Genomic DNA, 18,846 nt, shown 5'->3' with positions numbered 1-18,846 from the left:
TGAACGTAATGTTACATACTATCATGTAACACTATATACTATCACGTGGCTAAACGTAACGTTACATACTATCACGTAACATTACATATTATCACATGGCTGAACATAATGGTACATACTGTCACGTGATGTTATATACTATCATGTGACTGAACATAACGTTACATACTATCATGTTACTGAATGTAGTGTTACATACTATCATGTGGCTGAATGTAGCGTTACATACTATCACGTGACTGAACGTAACATTACATACTATCATGTGACTGAACGTAATGTTATATAGTAACACGTGGCTAAACGTAACGTTACATAGTATCATGTAACACTATATACTATCACGTGGCTAAACGTAACGTTACATACTATCACGTAACATTACATATTATCACATGGCTGAACATAATGGTACATACTGTCACGTGATGTTATATACTATCATGTGACTGAACATAACGTTACATACTATCATGTGACTGAATGTAGTGTTACATACTATCATTTGGCTGAATGTAGCGTTACATACTATCACGTGACTGAACATAACGTTACATACTATCACATGGCTAAACGTAACGTTACATACTATCATGTAACATTACATACTATCACATGGCTGAACATAATGGTAGATACTGTCACGTGACGTTACATACTATCATGTGACTGAACATAACGTTACATACTATCATGTGACTGAATGTAGCGTTACATACTATCACGTGACTGAACATAACGTTACATACTATCACGTGACTGAATGTAGCGTTATATACCATCACAGGACTGAACGTAACGTTACATACTATCAGGTGACTGAACGTAGCGTTACATACCACCACGTGACTGAACGTAACGTTACATACTATCACGTGATTCAACGCAACGTTACATACTATCACGTGACTAAAGGCAACGTTACATACTATCACACGACTGAAGGTAACTTACATACTGCTGTGTGGCGTTACATACCATCACATAACCGAACGTAACATTACATACTATCACGTGACTGAACGTAACGTCACATACTATCACGTGACTGAACGTAACGTTACATGCTATCATGTGACTGAACGCAACGTTACACGCTATCATGTGACTGAACGTAACGTCACATACCATCATGTGACTGAACGTAACGTTACATACTATCACAAGACTGAACGTAACGTTACATACTATTACGTGGCTAAACGTAACGTTACATACTGTCACGTGACGTTACATACTATCATGTGACTGAACATAACGTTACATACTATCATGTGACTGAATGTAGCGTTACATACTATCACGTGACTGAACATAACATTATATACTATCACGTGACTGAATGTAGCGTTATATACCATCACAGGACTGAAAGTAACGTTACATAGTATCACGTGACTGAACGTAACGTCACATACTATCACGCGACTGAACGTAACGTTACATGCTATCATGTGACTGAACGTAACGCTACACGCTATCATGTGACTGAACGTAACGTTACACGCTATCATGTGACTGAACGTAACGTCACATACTATCATGTGACTGAACGTAACATTACATACTATCATGTGACTGAATGTAACGTTACATACATCACGTGACTGAACGTAACGTTACATACTATTACGTGGCTAAACATAATGTTACATACTGTCACGTGACGTTACATACTATCATGTGACTGAACATAATGTTACATACTATCATGTGACTGAATGTAGCGTTACATACTATCACGTGACTGAACATAACGTTATATACTATCACGTGACTGAATGTAGCGTTATATACCATCACAGGACTGAAAGTAACGTTACATACTATCACGTGACTGAATGTAGCGTTATATACCATCACAGGACTGAAAGCAACGTTACATAATATCACGTGATTCAATGCAACGTTACATACTATCACGTGACTGAAGGCAACGTTACATACTATCACGCGACTGAAGGTAACGTTACATACTGCTATGTGGCATTACATACCATCACATGACTGAACGTAACATTACATACCATCACGTGACTGAACGTAACGTTACATTTAATCACGTGACTGAACGTAAAGTTACATGCTATCATGTGACTGAACGTAACGTTACATACTATCACGTGATTCAACGCAACGTTACTATCACGTGACTGAAGGCAACGTTACATACTATCACACGACTGAAGGTAACGTTACATACTGCTATGTGGCGTTACATACCATCACATGACTGAACGTAACATTACATACTATCACGTGACTGAACGTAACGTTACATACTATCACGTGACTGAACGTAAGGTTACATGCTATATGTGACTGAACGTAACGTTACATACTATCATGTGACTGAACGTAACGTTACATACTATCATGTGACTGAACGCATCGTTACATACTATCAAGTGACTGAACGTAATGTTACATACTATCACGTGACAGAACGTAATGTTACACACTATCACGTGACAGAACGTAACGTTACATACTATCATGTAACTGAACGTAATGTTACACACAATCACGCGACTGAAGGCAACATTACATACTACTATGTGGCGTTACATACTACTATGTGGCGTTACATACTACTATGTGGCGTTACATACTATCACGCGACTGAGCGCAACGTTACATACTATCACGCGACTGAGCGTAATGTTACATACTATCCCGTGACTGAACGTAACGTTACATACTATCATGTGACTGAACGTAATGTTACATACTATCACGTGACTGAACGTAACGTTACATACTATCACGTGACTGTACGTAACGTTACATACTATAACATGGCGCTGTGTTTGCTTCTCACCCGTCGTCGTTCCCGTTGAACTCCGCCAAGGCCAACTTCTTGAGTTTGACCTTCAGTTCTTCGTTCTTGCGCTGCAGGTCGACGATGACGCTGTTGAGGAAGTTGATCTGCCAATGGACACACATCCAACATGTCAACACCACACTTATGTTGTGGAGTCAAGATGGCGGCGAAGGCGTCACCTGGCCCTCCGCAAACTCCTTCTCCTCCCTCAGCTGCTCCAGCGCCGCCTCGCCTGCGTGGAAGGGGGCGTGTCAGCAGCACAATGACACGTTCTCGCCAGGATGCGGCGGTGGTCGCCGCCTCCTCACCTGAGAGCTCCGCCTCCTGCTCGCCGTGGTCTTCCGAGGCGGAGCGTGGCGCCAGCCTGCGCTCCAGACCGCGGACACGCTCCTGCAGCTGCGCCTTGTCCCGCTCCAGCGTCTCCACAGCCGACTGCAGCGTCTTGGCCGCCGCCTTCTCGCCTCGCAGCGCGGCCACCTGGCGAGGGGCGGAGTCAGTGCATTTAATCTGAGGATTTCATCATCGTCGTCGTGGTGGTGGCGCCGCACGCACACGCACCTCGTTCCGCAGCGTCTCCAGCTCGCGGTCTTTGTCCGAGTCCCGTCGCTCCGAGTCCTGATTGGACATTTTCTCTCTGCGGGGGGAGGGGGGCAGCAGAATGATGCGTTCAATGACCGTCGTCATGTGGAGCTTCTTTCTCACTGGACACTTCATTAGGTACATGCATCTATTGAGACCCAGACTTCCTGTCGGACACCATGCTGGCAGTTTGGTGCAGATCTGGATAAAGGTGCATACTTTCTCTAGTTTTGCTGACTTGGCTTAATTCTAATATTGACTTTTGCAAAGTAGCACATGACATTGTTACAGTACGCCATGTCACGTCACGTTACATTGCATCACGCCTCGTTACATTATGTCCCGTTGTTACGTCATGTTGGGTTACGTTTTTTCGCTTTACATTATGTCATGATTCGTTATGTTCCATTAGGTCATGTCACCTTGCGTTACATCCCGTCGCGTTATGTTAAGTCGCTTTGTTGGGTCTCGTTACATTAGGTCCAGTTATGTCACATTACGTTACGTCACATTGCGTAACGTTTTGTCACGTTGCGTAAAGTCTCATTTCACTATCACGTCACTTCGAGTCCCATGACTGAGTCGCATGACATAGGTACAGTACGCCATGTCACACCACGTTACATTGCATCACGCCTCGTTACATTATGTCCCGTTGTTACGTCACGTTGGGTTACGTTTTGTCGCTTTACATTATGTCACGATTCGTTATGTTACATTAGGTCATGTCACCTTGCGTTACATCCCGTTGCGTTATGTTAAGTCGCTTTGTTGATTCTCGTTACATTAGGTCCCGTTATGTCACATTACGTTACGTCACATTGCGTAACGTTTTGTCACGTTGCGTAAAGTCTCATTTCACTATCACGTCACTTCGAGTCCCATGACTGAGTCGCATGACATTGTTACAGTACGCCATTGCACGTCACGTAACATTGCATTAGGTCCCATTATTACGTCATGTTGCATTACATTTTGTCAAATTACGTTACGTTTTGTCGTTTTACATTACGTCACGATTCATTATGTTACATCGCATTGCGTTAAGTCGCTTTGTTGAGTCTCATTACATTAGGTCCCGTTATGTCACATCACGTTACGTTTTGTCACATTATGTTACGCCACGTTACATTACATCACACTTCAATGCATTACGTCACGTTGCGTAAAGTCCCATTCCACTATCACGTTGCATCGCATCACGTTACTTCATATTAGGTCAAGTCACATGACTTTGAGTCACATGACATTGTTACAGTACACCATGTCACGTCACGGTTTGTTAAGTCTTGTTACATTAGGTCCCGTTGTTACGTCATGTTGCATTAAGTTGTCGCTTTACATTACGTCACGATTCGTTATGTTACATTACGTCATGTCACATTGCGTAACATCACGTTGCGTTATGTAAATTCGCTTTGTTGAGTCTCGTTACATTAGGTCTCGTTACGTCAAATTACGTTACGTTTTGTCACGTTGCATAAAGTTCCATTACAGTATCACGTCAAATTTGTGTTTCATTACATTGTGCTACGTCTCTTTATTTGACTTTACACTACGTCACGTCTCTTTATTTGACTTTACACTACGTCACGTTATGTGACGTCACACTACGTTACGTCACATTACATCGCGTTACACCTCTTTACATTACATTACACCACATTACGTTACATTATATCACGTTACGTTGAGTCTCGTTACAATTAGTTTTTGTCACGTGACGTTACACCACGAGACGTTACACCACATTATGTCGCATTGCATTACATCATGTTGCATCCGCCACTTTGCGTCACGTCATTTTGCATCACGTTACATTATGTCATGTATTAAATATCACGTTAAGTCGTGTTACATTACAATGCCAGTTACATTACTCCTGTCATGTTACATTATGTCACATATTAAATATCACGTCAAGTCGTGTTACATTACGCCAGTTACATTACTCCTGTCACGCTACATTGCGCCACGTTACACTGCGCCACGTTACATTACATACTTGTACATTACGTTACATTATGTCATGTATTGAGTATCATGCTAAGTTGTGTTACATTGCATCAAGTCACATTACGTCATGTTGCACTACGTCACGCTCCATTACATCACGTTACACCACGCCACGTTACATTACGTCATGTTACATTACATCACGTTACATTACGTCATGTTACATTATGTCACGTTAAATTACGTCACATTATGTCACATATTAAGTATCACATTAAGTCGTGTTACATTACATCGCCAGTCACAATACGTATGTCACATTACATTACGTCCCGTTACATTACGTCACATTATATTATGTCACATTGATTTCTGCCTATTTGGCACTCGAAGTGAGCGCCTTGTCATGCGATGTCTTGACTTTATGACAAGAATTTGTCAGTTCCACAGGCTGTCTTCTAAAGTCCTACAGAGATAATGCAGACTTTAAAGACGATACTGACACTTCGTGGAGAAGTACAGCTATAACACAGCCGACATGTTATATCTGCAGTTTTATCACATCGTACTTGTCGGAATAATTGTATCTATGTTATCACAAAACTTTGTGTTGCAACGAGTTCCCGGCGAGAAGACAAAAGCCATCTTTAATCCTACCAAACAGACGGCTTGTAAAATGACACCAAGGTGTTCTGTTTCTTTGATGTATTGTAATCCACGGAAAGATTTTGTCTTGATCCGAGAACTACAAAGCGGCGAGGAAGCAGGTACAGACCTTTTCTTTAAACTGTCTTACGAAACTTTTCTTTGAACTGTTTCGTAACAAAGGCGACGGCTGTTTACGACCCCCCCTCCCTTAGAACCGGCTGTTGCCACGTAGTGAGGGAAGGTCCGAATAAAAGAGGAGCCGTGCGACCTTTTGTCAGAGCGCGTTGGGAGACTGTACAAACAGCACAACCCAGACCTTTCTCCTCAATTAAGCCAAATTCAATTCTGTCTCTGTTTGATTCCTTGCTTCTTGTCTTGTTTAATAGATGTCATCAGTGTTTGAACCTGACAGTACGGAGCAGCAATATCAGGGTCTATGGTTATCATCACTCCAAAAAATCTTTCCCACAAGGATGAAGATGCTTTGCTGTCTTGGCGCCGCTGACAAGGGACAGGAAGTAGTAGCCTCTGTCGCTTCAACGCACGTCTGAGCGCAGCTGTTCTCTTGTCAGCCACAGAGCCGCATTGATTCCACATCAGCGCGCGCACACACACACACACACACACACACACACACACACACACACGCGGTGATGTCATAGCCAGGCGCTGCAAGGAGGACACGCTCGGCGATTACATAACAGCAGTGATGCAAACAGGAAGTGGTGTTTTCATGTCAGGACAATACAACCAATCACGTCCCATCTGGAGCGATGACATCACAGCTTGAGTTGCGGAAGGAAAACTTGCACGCACACGCGCGCGCGCGCGCACACACACACACACAAACACACTCACACACACACACACACACACACACACACACACACACACACACACAGGCTAAAAATAAAATGAACGTTAGGGCAGAACAACTTCACCGTTAAATCCTATTTTTTATCCAAATGGTCCATGTTAGACACACATTCAACAGAACTCACTAATAAAAATTATTTAACCATTTTAAAATATTTTAATTAGGGACCGAATGTCCCTTTGGTACAGAGGACCCTATTATATTTCTAAGGTTTTATTATTATGATACCGCAGCCTCTTTCAGCTGTAATTTGACCCCCTTAACATGCTTCAAAACTGAACAGATTTTACACACACAAAAATTGCCATCTAATCAAAAAACCAAAACCCAAAACTCAAAATTGCGCTCTAGCGCCCCCTAGGAAAAAAACACAGACACAACCGCTTGTAACTTCCGTTAGGAATGTCATAGAGACATGAAACAAAAACCTCTATGTAGGTCTTAGACCTACATTTCATACATTGACATCCTTCAGCAAAAATCAACAGGAAGTTGGCAAAAACCCCTTCAAAACAAAAGTTTCCTAAAAATATGTCATTTTTGCCTCTTTGAGCTGTAATTTGACCCCTTAAATTGATTCAAAACTCACCAAACTGGACACACACATCAGGACTGGTGAAAATTGCGATCTAATAAAAAAACAACAACAAAAAACCCTCAAAATTGCGCTCTAGCACCCCCTAGGAATAAAACACAGACAAAACTGTTCTTGGGAAGAAAACACAGACAAAACTGCTTGTAACTTCCGGTAGGAATGTCATAGAGACATGAAACAAAAACCTCTATGTAGGTGTTGCATAGACCTACATTTCATTCATTGACACCCTTCAGCAAAAATCAACAGGAAGTTGTCAATTACCCCTTCAAAACAAAAGTTTTGTAAAAACCCGTCACCTTTTTTCAAACATTACCTCCTCTGAGCGCGTTTGTTGTCCATCCATCCATCCATCATCTTCCGCTTATCCGAGGTCGGGTTGCGGGGGCAACAGCCAAAGCAGGGAAACCCAGACTTCCCTCTCCCCAGCCACTTCGTCTAGCTCTTCCCGGGGGATCCCGAGGCGTTCCCAGGCCAGCCGGGAGACATAGTCTTCCCAACGTGTCCTGGGTCTTCCCCGTGGCCTCCTACCGGTTGGACGTGCCCTAAACACCTCCCTAGGGAGGCGTTCGGGTGGCATCCTGACCAGATGCCCGAACCACCTCATCTGGCTCCTCTCGATGTGAAGGAGCAGCGGCTTTGTGTCGGCTTCAAACTACCACAGGAGAGAGATTGAACCCTTCTGATTAAAAATTGACAAAAGAGTTTTTCTATTTGCTCCGGTTTTGATTTTACGAGCCTTCAAAGAACAGCTGCGCTGCTGCCGTCTCAAGATGGCCGCTTAAAAGCGGGAAGCACCAGCGTGACCACACAATGCAGAGAAGGTAAATATATGTTGACTGGGTGAAAGAAGGAGGCACCAGTTTGACACCAGGATACAGAGAAGGTAGGTAATGTGCAGGTAAAGATATGTTGTCTGGGTGATGGCAGGAAGCACCAGCGTGTATGGGTGAAAGAAAGAAGCACCAGTGTGACCCCAGGATGCAGGGAAGGTAAGTAATGTGCAGGTAAAGATATGTTGAATGGGTAAAGACAGGAAACATCAGCAAAAGTCGGTCCCGTACATCGCTGCTTGCAGCTTTAATTATTGTTATTATTTGTGTTATTGCATCACACTGCCTGCTGTTTCGAATATTTTGTCGCTATATGGAGCGAAAGGTCACACGATCACTGTATTTATGTGTAATGCCAGCTGGTGCCACCAGGGGGCAGTGTGTGTGTGTGTGTGTACATGGCATCTGTAAAGCTCCCTAATTTTTCATCCCCTTTGAAAAGGACAGGACTTAATCGTCATTACTTAAGTACAACGAAACTCATCCTATAATATCCCTCTTGAAAAGCTTCCATTGTCCCCTGGTCTAAGGGAGGCCCGGCCCTCTCTGCAGTTGAGTGAGACTCACATTTCCCTGCGCAGGAGGTGCTGCTGCTCCTGGGACAGACTCAGGTCCTCCTGGTATTTGGAATTCTGCTGTTTCAAAGCGTCCAGCTGCACAAAAACCAAGAAAGTCATCATGAATAAATGATGCTGAATCACTGGATTTACTTTTACAATCTCAATCTGCTGACAAGCATTTCTGACAAGTGCTATTATTCCTGTACTTTCCAATCGCATAATTGAGCGACACCACAGAAGCATCTAAAAATAAAACCACAGCTCTAAACGAGTCATTAATTGATGAGGACTTTAACTTCAACCAGGCAGACGAACACGTGCGCTTCTTTTTGTGTGCACCTTTTCTGTTTTGTCTGCAGGCATCACTTCTTCCTCAAAGTCTGTTGGCTCGTTTTGCACATCATTTATTGAGAACGATTCCCATTCCCTAGCGGAGATTCGGGTCAGAATCGATTCTAGATTCAAAGCGATTCTTGCAATGTATTATTTGGTATAATAATTATAATGAAAGACAGATTATTTCGTATGATAATTATCACGAAAAACAGGTTACAGGTTAGAAAAGGTCCTTCTGGTTGCATGGAGATGACCTAAAAACATCTTTTTAAAAATCAAATCTTATGTAAAAAATATATATAAATATATATTTTTATATAAAAAAAGTAATAGATTTTTTTTTATTAAAAGAAAAAGAAATGAATATATTTTTTGTTAAAATATATTTAAAATTAAAAAAAAAAATGCTATTTTGTAATTTTGAAAAAATTTAATATATATTTTTTCAAAAGATTTCATTTTTAAAAAGATGGGAAGATATTTATTTTTATTAAGAATGTTTTAAAAATAAAAATTTTTTTTTTTAATAAATATTGAAAAATATTTTTTGAATAAAGAAATTAAATATTAAAAAAAAATATATATATGTATATATATTTTGTTTTTATTTGTAATTTTTTTATTAAAAAAAAAAATATATATATATATATATATATATCAGCGATGAGGTGGCGACTTGTCCAGGGTGTACTCCGCCTTCCGCTCGATTGTAGCTGAGATAGGCACCAGCGCCCCCCGCGACCCTAAAGGGAATAAGCGGTAGAAAATGGATGGATATATATATATATATATATATATATATATATATATATATATATATATATAAAATGTATCTAAAAACATTTTTATTTTTACAGAAGATTTAATTTTTAAAAAGGTGAAAAAAATATTTTTTTAATAAAAAAATATACTTTTAAGAAAAATATAAAAAACATAATTCTTTTAATAAAAAAAGTTATAATTTTATTAAAAATATTTTTTAAATATATATATATTTTTTTTATTAAAATATGTTTTTTGTAGTCATTCATGTGCGTCATCACTTGAAATATAACGTGGCTAAAACAAAAGTAGTCATGCATGTGCGTTATCACTTGGAATTTAACGTGGCTAAAACAAAAGTAGTCATTCATGTGCATCATCACTTGAAATATAACATGCTTAAAACAAAAGTAGTCATGCATGTACATCTTCACTTGGAATTTAACGTGGCTAAAACAAAAGTAGTCATGCATGTGCATCATCACTTGAAATATAACGTGGCTAAAACAAAAGTAGTCATTCATGTGCATCATCACATCTTATCGGACCAGACAGAGCCAAGTCTTAGCCGATGTTGAGGCTGTTTTGTATTTCTATACGTCAAGTGAACGTGTGTCTGCAGGCGCACGTCAGAAGAGCGTCTGAGTCGTCTATTGAAAAGTCGGACCCAACAAAAAAAGCGCTTTGGGTCCCCCGAGGTGTGCTAAGGACTAAAGAGGCAAGGGTGTGTTTGTACCTGATAGCCAGGAGAATACACAGAGTAAGCACGATGCAGCGCCGCCACGTCCATGCCTGCACCCGGAGCTCTTCTTGCTGCTCTGTCTTGTGATGTCACCGAGCACCCTCACTCTCCCTCTCGCTCGCTCGCTCACTCCCGCTCCCATTATGTAAGCGCCACTAAGCCCCGCCCTCCCCCCCGCTTTCTCCCAGCTGTTCTACGACCAAGTGTGCACAATGCACTCGGCATCAATCAGCTGGCACTGAAACATCCAAACACGACCGAGTCGGAAGTCACTCAATCACGACACAGAATGTTCTGGAAAAAAGGATCCTGATGAGAGTGCGGAAATACGACCATATCACACCGATTCGCAAATCCCTTCGCTGGCTTCCTGTACCACTCAGGATAGAATACAAAGTCTCCCTACTAACCCACCAGTGCCTCCATGGAAATGCCCCCCGCCTACCTCAAACAACTGCACACCCCCAAATCCTCCACACAGGCTAACCTCCTCCAACCTCCGAGGACAAAGCTACGAACTATGGGAGAACGGGCTTTCTGCTCCACCGCTTCCAGTCTGTGGAGCGCTCTCCCCGACCACCTGAGGGCACCACAGACTGTGAAGGCTTTTAAAAAAGGCTTAAAAATCATTTTTTTAAAAAAAGCCTTTTTATAGATGTATGCATACTAGTTCTAGCTATTAGGCTGTTCTAGTTTTTTATTTATGTTTATTATCTTTTTATTATTATTCTTATTATTTTTTTAAATACAGTGTAGCACTTTTGAGGTTGTTTGCTCAATGTAAAGTGCTTTTTACAAAAAAAATCTATTATCCATCCATCCATTTTCTTCGTTCTCTGCAGCACTCTTTTTTTTTTTTTTTTTTTAGTTTTTATTTGGTTATTAGCGAAAATGTATTTGTTCCTCGCAGCAGTCTTTTTTTTTAAACATATTTATTTTCTTATATTTTTCAGCAACAATTTCTTCACTCATTTGTTAAATATTTCTTTAGTTTCTATTTATTCATCTATTTATTATTGTATCGACGTAGGAAATAAATGGAGGGACGGAATTTCTTCACTCTATGCAGCACTCATTTTTGAAATTTTCCCCAAAATCCATCCATTTTTCTACCGCTTGTCCCTTTTGCTGTTTTTGAATATACCAATATAGAAATTGTGAGGAAATATGAAGTTAGAAGTGAGTTAGCGGAGTAAAAATGTGATCCTACCTGAGTCAAGAGAGCTTGAAGTTCCTTTTCCCTGCAGTGACTCTCTTCCCTCAGCACCTCCATGTCCTTCTTCAGCTGCTCCACCTCTGACACACGCAAGCACAACAAGCGGTCACAAGGTGGCAGGTGAGGTAGAATGTTAAGTGTTGTGGCAGGTGAGGCGACAGGTAAGGTGACAAATAAGGTGGCAGGTGAGATAGAAGGTTAAGTGTTGTGGCAGGTGAGGCAACAGGTAAGGTGACAGCTAAGGAGGCATGTAAGGTGGCAGGTGAGCTAGAAGGTTTAGTGTTGTGGCAGGTGAGGCGACAGGTAAGGTAACAGCTAAGGTGGCAGATAAGGTGGCAGGTGAGATAGAATGTTAAGTGTTGTGGCAGGTGAGGCGACAGGTAAGGTGGCAAGTGAGATAGAAGGTTAAGTGTTGTTGCAGGTGAGGCAACAGGTAAGGTGGCAGGTGAGATAGAAGGTTAAGTGTTGTTGCAGGTGAGGCAACAGGTAAGGTGACAGGTAAGGTGGCAAGTGAGATAGAATGTTAAGTGCTGTGGCAGGTGAGGCAACAGGTAAGGTGACAGGTAAGGTGGCAGGTGAGATAGAAGGTTAAGTGCTGTGGCAGGTGAGGCAACAGGTAAGGTGACAGGTAAGGTGGCAGGTGAGATAGAAGGTTAAGTGCTGTGGCAGGTGAGGCAACAGGTAAGGTGACAGGTAAGGTGGCAGGTGAGATAGAAGCTTAAGTGTTGTGGCAGGTGAGGCAACAGGTAGGGTGACAGGTAAGGTGGCAGGTGAGATAGAAGCTTAAGTGTTGTGGCAGGTGAGGCAACAGGTAGGGTGACAGGTAAGGTGGCAGGTGAGATAGAAAGTTAAGTGTTGTGGCAGGTGAGGCGACAGGTAAGGTGACAGCTAAGGTGGCAAGTAAGGTAGGCCTTTAAGTGTTGTGGCAGGTAAGGCGATAGGTAAGGTGACAGCTAAGGAGGCAGGTAAGGTAGGCCTTTAAGTGTTGTGGCAGGTAAGGCGATAGGTAAGGTGACAGCTAAGGTGGCAGGTAAGGTGGCAGGTAAGGTAGGCCTTTAAGTGTTGTGGCAGGTAAGGCGATAGGTAAGGTGACAGCTAAGGTGGCAGGTAAGGTGGCAGGTAAGGTAGGCCTTTAAGTGTTGTGGCAGGTAAGGCGATAGGTAAGGTGACAGCTAAGGTGGCAGGTAAGGTAGGCCTTTAAGTGTTGTGGCAGGTAAGGCGAAAGGTAAGGTGACAGCTAAGGTGGCAGGTAAGGTAGGCCTTTAAGTGTTGTGGCAGGTGAGGCAACAGGTAAGGTGACAGCTAAGGAGGCAGGTAAGGTGGCAGGTGAGATAGAAGGTTTAGTGTTGTGGCAGGTGAGGCGACAGGTAAGGTGACAGCTTAGGTGGCAGGTAAGGTAGGCATTTAAGTGTTGTGGCAGGTAAGGCGATAGGTAAGTTGACAGCTAAGGTGGCAGGTAAGGTAGGCCTTTAAGTGTTGTGGCAGGTAAGGCGGAAGGTAAGGTGACAGCTAAGGTGGCAGGTAAGGTAGGCCTTTAAGTGTTGTGGCAGGTGAGGCAACAGGTAAGGTGACAGCTAAGGAGGCAGGTAAGGTGGCAGGTGAGATAGAAGGTTTAGTGTTGTGGCAGGTGAGGCGACAGGTAAGGTGACAGCTAAGGTGGCAGGTAAGGTAGGCATTTAAGTGTTGTGGCAGGTAAGGCGATAGGTAAGTTGACAGCTAAGGTGGCAGGTAAGGTAGGCCTTTAAGTGTTGTGGCAGGTGAGGCGACAGGTAAGGTGACAGCTAAGGTGGCAGGTAAGGTAGGCCTTTAAGTGTTGTGGCAGGTAAGGCGATAGGTAAGGTGGCAGCTAAGGTGGCAGGTAAGGTGGCAGGTAAGGTAGGCCTTTAAGTGTTGTGGCAGGTAAGGCGAAAGGTAAGGTGACAGCTAAGGTGGCAGGTAAGGTAGGCCTTTAAGTGTTGTGGCAGGTGAGGCAACAGGTAAGGTGACAGCTAAGGAGGCAGGTAAGGTGGCAGGTGAGATAGAAGGTTTAGTGTTGTGGCAGGTGAGGCGACAGGTAAGTTGACAGCTAAGGTGGCAGGTAAGGTGGCAGGTGAGATAGAAGGTTTAGTGTTGTGGCAGGTGAGGCGACAGGTAAGGTGACAGCTTAGGTGGCAGGTAAGGTAGGCATTTAAGTGTTGTGGCAGGTAAGGCGATAGGTAAGTTGACAGCTAAGGTGGCAGGTAAGGTAGGCCTTTAAGTGTTGTGGCAGGTGAGGCAACAGGTAAGGTGACAGCTAAGGAGGCAGGTAAGGTGGCAGGTGAGATAGAAGGTTTAGTGTTGTGGCAGGTGAGGCGACAGGTAAGTTGACAGCTAAGGTGGCAGGTAAGGTGGCAGGTGAGATAGAAGGTTTAGTGTTGTGGCAGGTGAGGCGACAGGTAAGGTGACAGCTTAGGTGGCAGGTAAGGTAGGCATTTAAGTGTTGTGGCAGGTAAGGCGATAGGTAAGTTGACAGCTAAGGTGGCAGGTAAGGTAGGCATTTAAGTGTTGTGGCAGGTAAGGCGATAGGTAAGGTGACAGCTAAGGTGGCAGGTAAGGTAGGCCTTTAAGTGTTGTGGCAGGTGAGGCAACAGGTAAGGTGACAGCTAAGGAGGCAGGTAAGGTGGCAGGTGAGATAGAAGGTTTAGTGTTGTGGCAGGTGAGGCGACAGGTAAGTTGACAGCTAAGGTGGCAGGTAAGGTGGCAGGTGAGATAGAAGGTTTAGTGTTGTGGCAGGTGAGGCGACAGGTAAGGTGACAGCTTAGGTGGCAGGTAAGGTAGGCATTTAAGTGTTGTGGCAGGTAAGGCGATAGGTAAGTTGACAGCTAAGGTGGCAGGTAAGGTAGGCCTTTAAGTGTTGTGGCAGGTGAGGCAACAGGTAAGGTGACAGCTAAGGAGGCAGGTAAGGTGGCAGGTGAGATAGAAGGTTTAGTGTTGTGGCAGGTGAGGCGACAGGTAAGTTGACAGCTAAGGTGGCAGGTAAGGTGGCAGGTGAGATAGAAGGTTTAGTGTTGTGGCAGGTGAGGCGACAGGTAAGGTGACAGCTTAGGTGGCAGGTAAGGTAGGCATTTAAGTGTTGTGGCAGGTAAGGCGATAGGTAAGTTGACAGCTAAGGTGGCAGGTAAGGTAGGCATTTAAGTGTTGTGGCAGGTAAGGCGATAGGTAAGGTGACAGCTAAGGTGGCAGGTAAGGTAGGCCTTTAAGTGTTGTGGCAGGTGAGGCAACAGGTAAGGTGACAGCTAAGGAGGCAGGTAAGGTGGCAGGTGAGATAGAAGGTTTAGTGTTGTGGCAGGTGAGGCGACAGGTAAGGTGACAGCTAAGGTGGCAGGTAAGGTAGGCATTTAAGTGTTGTGGCAGGTAAGGCGATAGGTAAGTTGACAGCTAAGGTGGCAGGTAAGGTAGGCCTTTAAGTGTTGTGGCAGGTGAGGCGACAGGTAAGGTGACAGCTAAGGTGGCAGGTAAGGTAGGCCTTTAAGTGTTGTGGCAGGTAAGGCGATAGGTAAGGTGGCAGCTAAGGTGGCAGGTAAGGTGGCAGGTAAGGCAGGCCTTTAAGTGTTGTGGCAGGTAAGGCGAAAGGTAAGGTGACAGCTAAGGTGGCAGGTAAGGTAGGCCTTTAAGTGTTGTGGCAGGTGAGGCGACAGGTAAGGTGACAGCTAAGGTGGCAGGTAAGGTGGCAGGTAAGGTAGGCCTTTAAGTGTTGTGGCAGGTAAGGCGAAAGGTAAGGTGACAGCTAAGGTGGCAGGTAAGGTAGGCCTTTAAGTGTTGTGGCAGGTGAGGCAACAGGTAAGGTGACAGCTAAGGAGGCAGGTAAGGTGGCAGGTGAGATAGAAGGTTTAGTGTTGTGGCAGGTGAGGCGACAGGTAAGTTGACAGCTAAGGTGGCAGGTAAGGTGGCAGGTGAGATAGAAGGTTTAGTGTTGTGGCAGGTGAGGCGACAGGTAAGGTGACAGCTTAGGTGGCAGGTAAGGTAGGCATTTAAGTGTTGTGGCAGGTAAGGCGATAGGTAAGTTGACAGCTAAGGTGGCAGGTAAGGTAGGCATTTAAGTGTTGTGGCAGGTAAGGCGATAGGTAAGGTGACAGCTAAGGTGGCAGGTAAGGTAGGCCTTTAAGTGTTGTGGCAGGTGAGGCAACAGGTAAGGTGACAGCTAAGGAGGCAGGTAAGGTGGCAGGTGAGATAGAAGGTTTAGTGTTGTGGCAGGTGAGGCGACAGGTAAGGTGACAGCTAAGGTGGCAGGTAAGGTAGGCATTTAAGTGTTGTGGCAGGTAAGGCGATAGGTAAGTTGACAGCTAAGGTGGCAGGTAAGGTAGGCCTTTAAGTGTTGTGGCAGGTGAGGCGACAGGTAAGGTGACAGCTAAGGTGGCAGGTAAGGTAGGCCTTTAAGTGTTGTGGCAGGTAAGGCGATAGGTAAGGTGGCAGCTAAGGTGGCAGGTAAGGTGGCAGGTAAGGCAGGCCTTTAAGTGTTGTGGCAGGTAAGGCGAAAGGTAAGGTGACAGCTAAGGTGGCAGGTAAGGTAGGCCTTTAAGTGTTGTGGCAGGTGAGGCAACAGGTAAGGTGACAGCTAAGGAGGCAGGTAAGGTGGCAGGTGAGATAGAAGGTTTAGTGTTGTGGCAGGTGAGGCGACAGGTAAGGTAACAGCTAGGGTGGCAGGTGAGGTAGAATGTTAAGTGTTGTGGCAGGTGAGGCGACAGGTAAGGTGACCGATAAGGTGGCAGGTAAGGTAGGCCTTTAAGTGTTGTGGCAGGTGAGGCGACAGGTAAGGTAACAGCTAAGGTGGCAGATAAGGTGGCAGGAGAGATAGAAGGTTAAGTGTTGTTGCAGGTGAGGCAACAGGTAAGGTGGCAGGTGAGATAGAAGCTTAAGTGTTGTGGCAGGTGAGGCAACAGGTAAGGTGACAGATAAGGTGGCAAGTGAGATAGAAGGTTATGTGTTGTGGCAGGTAAGGCAACAGGTAAGGTGGCAGGTAAGGTGGCAGGTGAGATAGAAGCTTAAGTGTTGTGGCAGGTGAGGCAACAGGTAAGGTGACAGATAAGGTGGCAAGTGAGATAGAAGGTTATGTGTTGTGGCAGGTAAGGCAACAGGTAAGGTGGCAGGTAAGGTGGCAGGTGAGATAGAAGCTTAAGTGCTGTGGCAGGTGAGGCAACAGGTAAGGTGACAGGTAAGGTGGCAGGTGAGATAGAAGCTTAAGTGTTGTGGCAGGTGAGGCTACAGCTAAGGTGGCAGGTAATGTGGCAGGTGAGGAGACAGGTAAGGTGGCAGGTGAGGCGACAGGTAAGGTGACAGGTAAGGTGACACCTAATGTGGCAGGTAAGGTGGCAGGTGAGATAGAATTTTAAGTGTTGTAGCAGGTGAGGCGACAGGTAAGGTGACAGGTGAAATAGATTGTTAAGTTTTGTGGCAGGTAAGGCGACAGGTAAGGTGACACCTAATGTGGCAGGTGAGATAGAATGTTAAGTGTTGTGGCAGGTGAGGCGACAGGTAAATTGGCAGGTGAGGTGACAGGTGAGATAGAAGGTCAATAAGTGTTGTGGCAGGTAAAGTGACATGTGAGGTGGCAGGTACATGTTGCAGCAGGTGAGGTGACAAGTAATGTGACAGGTAAGACAGAAGGTTCAGAAGTAATGTGACAGGTGAGGTGGCAGGTGAGATTGAAGATTAGCAAGTGTTGTGACAGGGAAGGTGGCAAATGAGATAGGTGTTTAAATGTTGTGGCAGGTAAAGTGACAGGTGAGGTGGCAGGTAAATGTTGCGGCAGGTGAGACAGAAAGTTAATCAGTAATGATGCAGGTCAGGTGACAGGTGAGATTGAAGATTAACAAGTGTTGTGACAGGTAAGGCGGCAAATGAGATAGGTGTTTAAATGTTGTGGCAGGTAAAGTGACAGGTGAGGTGGCAAGTAAATGTTGCGGCAGGTGAGACAGAAAGTTAATCAGTAATGATGCAGGTCAGGTGACAGGTGAGATTGAGGTTTAACAAGTGTAGTGTTGTGGCAGGTAAGGTGGCAAATGAGATAGAAGGAGTACAGGTAACGTGGCAAATAGGGTGACAGGTAAGACAGAAGGTCAGGTGTTGTGACAGGTGAGGCGACAGGTGACGTCCGGCATGTTCACCTTGCGTGGTCTTCAGCGTCCTGCTTCTGTGCTGGCCAGCCTGCTCCAGCTTGAGCGCGAGGAGACGAGAGAGCGGCATCAACATTTGACTGTGGAGGAAGCGCTGCTAACGAGGACGCTTGGCTAACGAGGACACCTGGCTAACGAGGACACCTGGCTAACGAGGAGACTTTGCTAACGAGCACCAGTTAACTAAATCCAAAAAGTGCTGCTGTAATTCCCTGGCAGGGCAGAAAATGAAAGTAAGAAAATAACATCCTTTCAGTTTGACCAGGCTGACATGTGGTCCTCTGCTGCCCCCGGTGGCAGGAAGTGGTACGGTGCTTTGACTCGATGTCATCAATGCACACACCTGCTCTTTGCTCTGATGACATCCTCCTTCTCCTCTTTACGCCACAGTCGATTATTCGGTTCTTACCAAGCTGCCGACTTGCTGCCGCAGGGACTCCTTGTCTTCCCGCACGGACCGCAGCTCCTTGTCCTTGGTCTCCAGGTCCACGCTCAGCTGGCTGATCTGCGGAGGACAATCCAGGATGTTCTTGACCGCCTGGGCCAGCGGAGCCGGCGCCTTCTCACCTTCCTCTCCTGGGACTGCGCCTCGGCCCTGAGGCCGCTCATCTGCAACTCCGACAGAGACGCGGCGTCCTCCTTCTGCCGGGACGCCCGCAGTCGCAGCTGGAGGTCGGCCGCCTCCCGCTCCAGCTCCATGATGCGCGAGCGCTCCGACACCGTGGCCACCTGCGCCATTCACAGTCGTTAGCATTGCCGCTAGCGTTAGCCGCCGCCGGCTCGAGCC

At 44.9% G+C, this 18,846-nt stretch overlaps 1 protein-coding gene across 3 annotated transcripts in view; it reads right to left on the bottom strand.

Moving 5' to 3' along the window:
* clip1b (CAP-GLY domain containing linker protein 1b) overlaps positions 1-18,846 on the bottom strand; it is a 66,376-nt gene that overhangs the window by 1,682 nt on the left and 45,848 nt on the right. For all 3 annotated transcript variants that reach the window (XM_061907852.1, XM_061907853.1, XM_061907854.1), the window contains 9 exons: positions 18,627-18,788; positions 18,469-18,564; positions 18,051-18,099; positions 11,923-12,008; positions 8,880-8,965; positions 3,383-3,458; positions 3,133-3,301; positions 3,004-3,056; positions 2,822-2,928 (listed from right to left, as the gene is read on the bottom strand). In XM_061907852.1, the coding sequence (XP_061763836.1) occupies positions 2,822-2,928; positions 3,004-3,056; positions 3,133-3,301; positions 3,383-3,458; positions 8,880-8,965; positions 11,923-12,008; positions 18,051-18,099; positions 18,469-18,564; positions 18,627-18,788 (884 nt within the window). The remainder of the gene's footprint in view (positions 1-2,821; positions 2,929-3,003; positions 3,057-3,132; positions 3,302-3,382; positions 3,459-8,879; positions 8,966-11,922; positions 12,009-18,050; positions 18,100-18,468; positions 18,565-18,626; positions 18,789-18,846) is intronic.

This window comes from Nerophis ophidion, linkage group LG08, assembly GCF_033978795.1.
Source record: "Nerophis ophidion isolate RoL-2023_Sa linkage group LG08, RoL_Noph_v1.0, whole genome shotgun sequence".
Lineage (NCBI taxonomy): Eukaryota > Metazoa > Chordata > Actinopteri > Syngnathiformes > Syngnathidae > Nerophis > Nerophis ophidion.
Note: the sequence above shows the minus strand (reverse complement) of the source record. Positions and strands in the feature narration are given on the sequence as shown.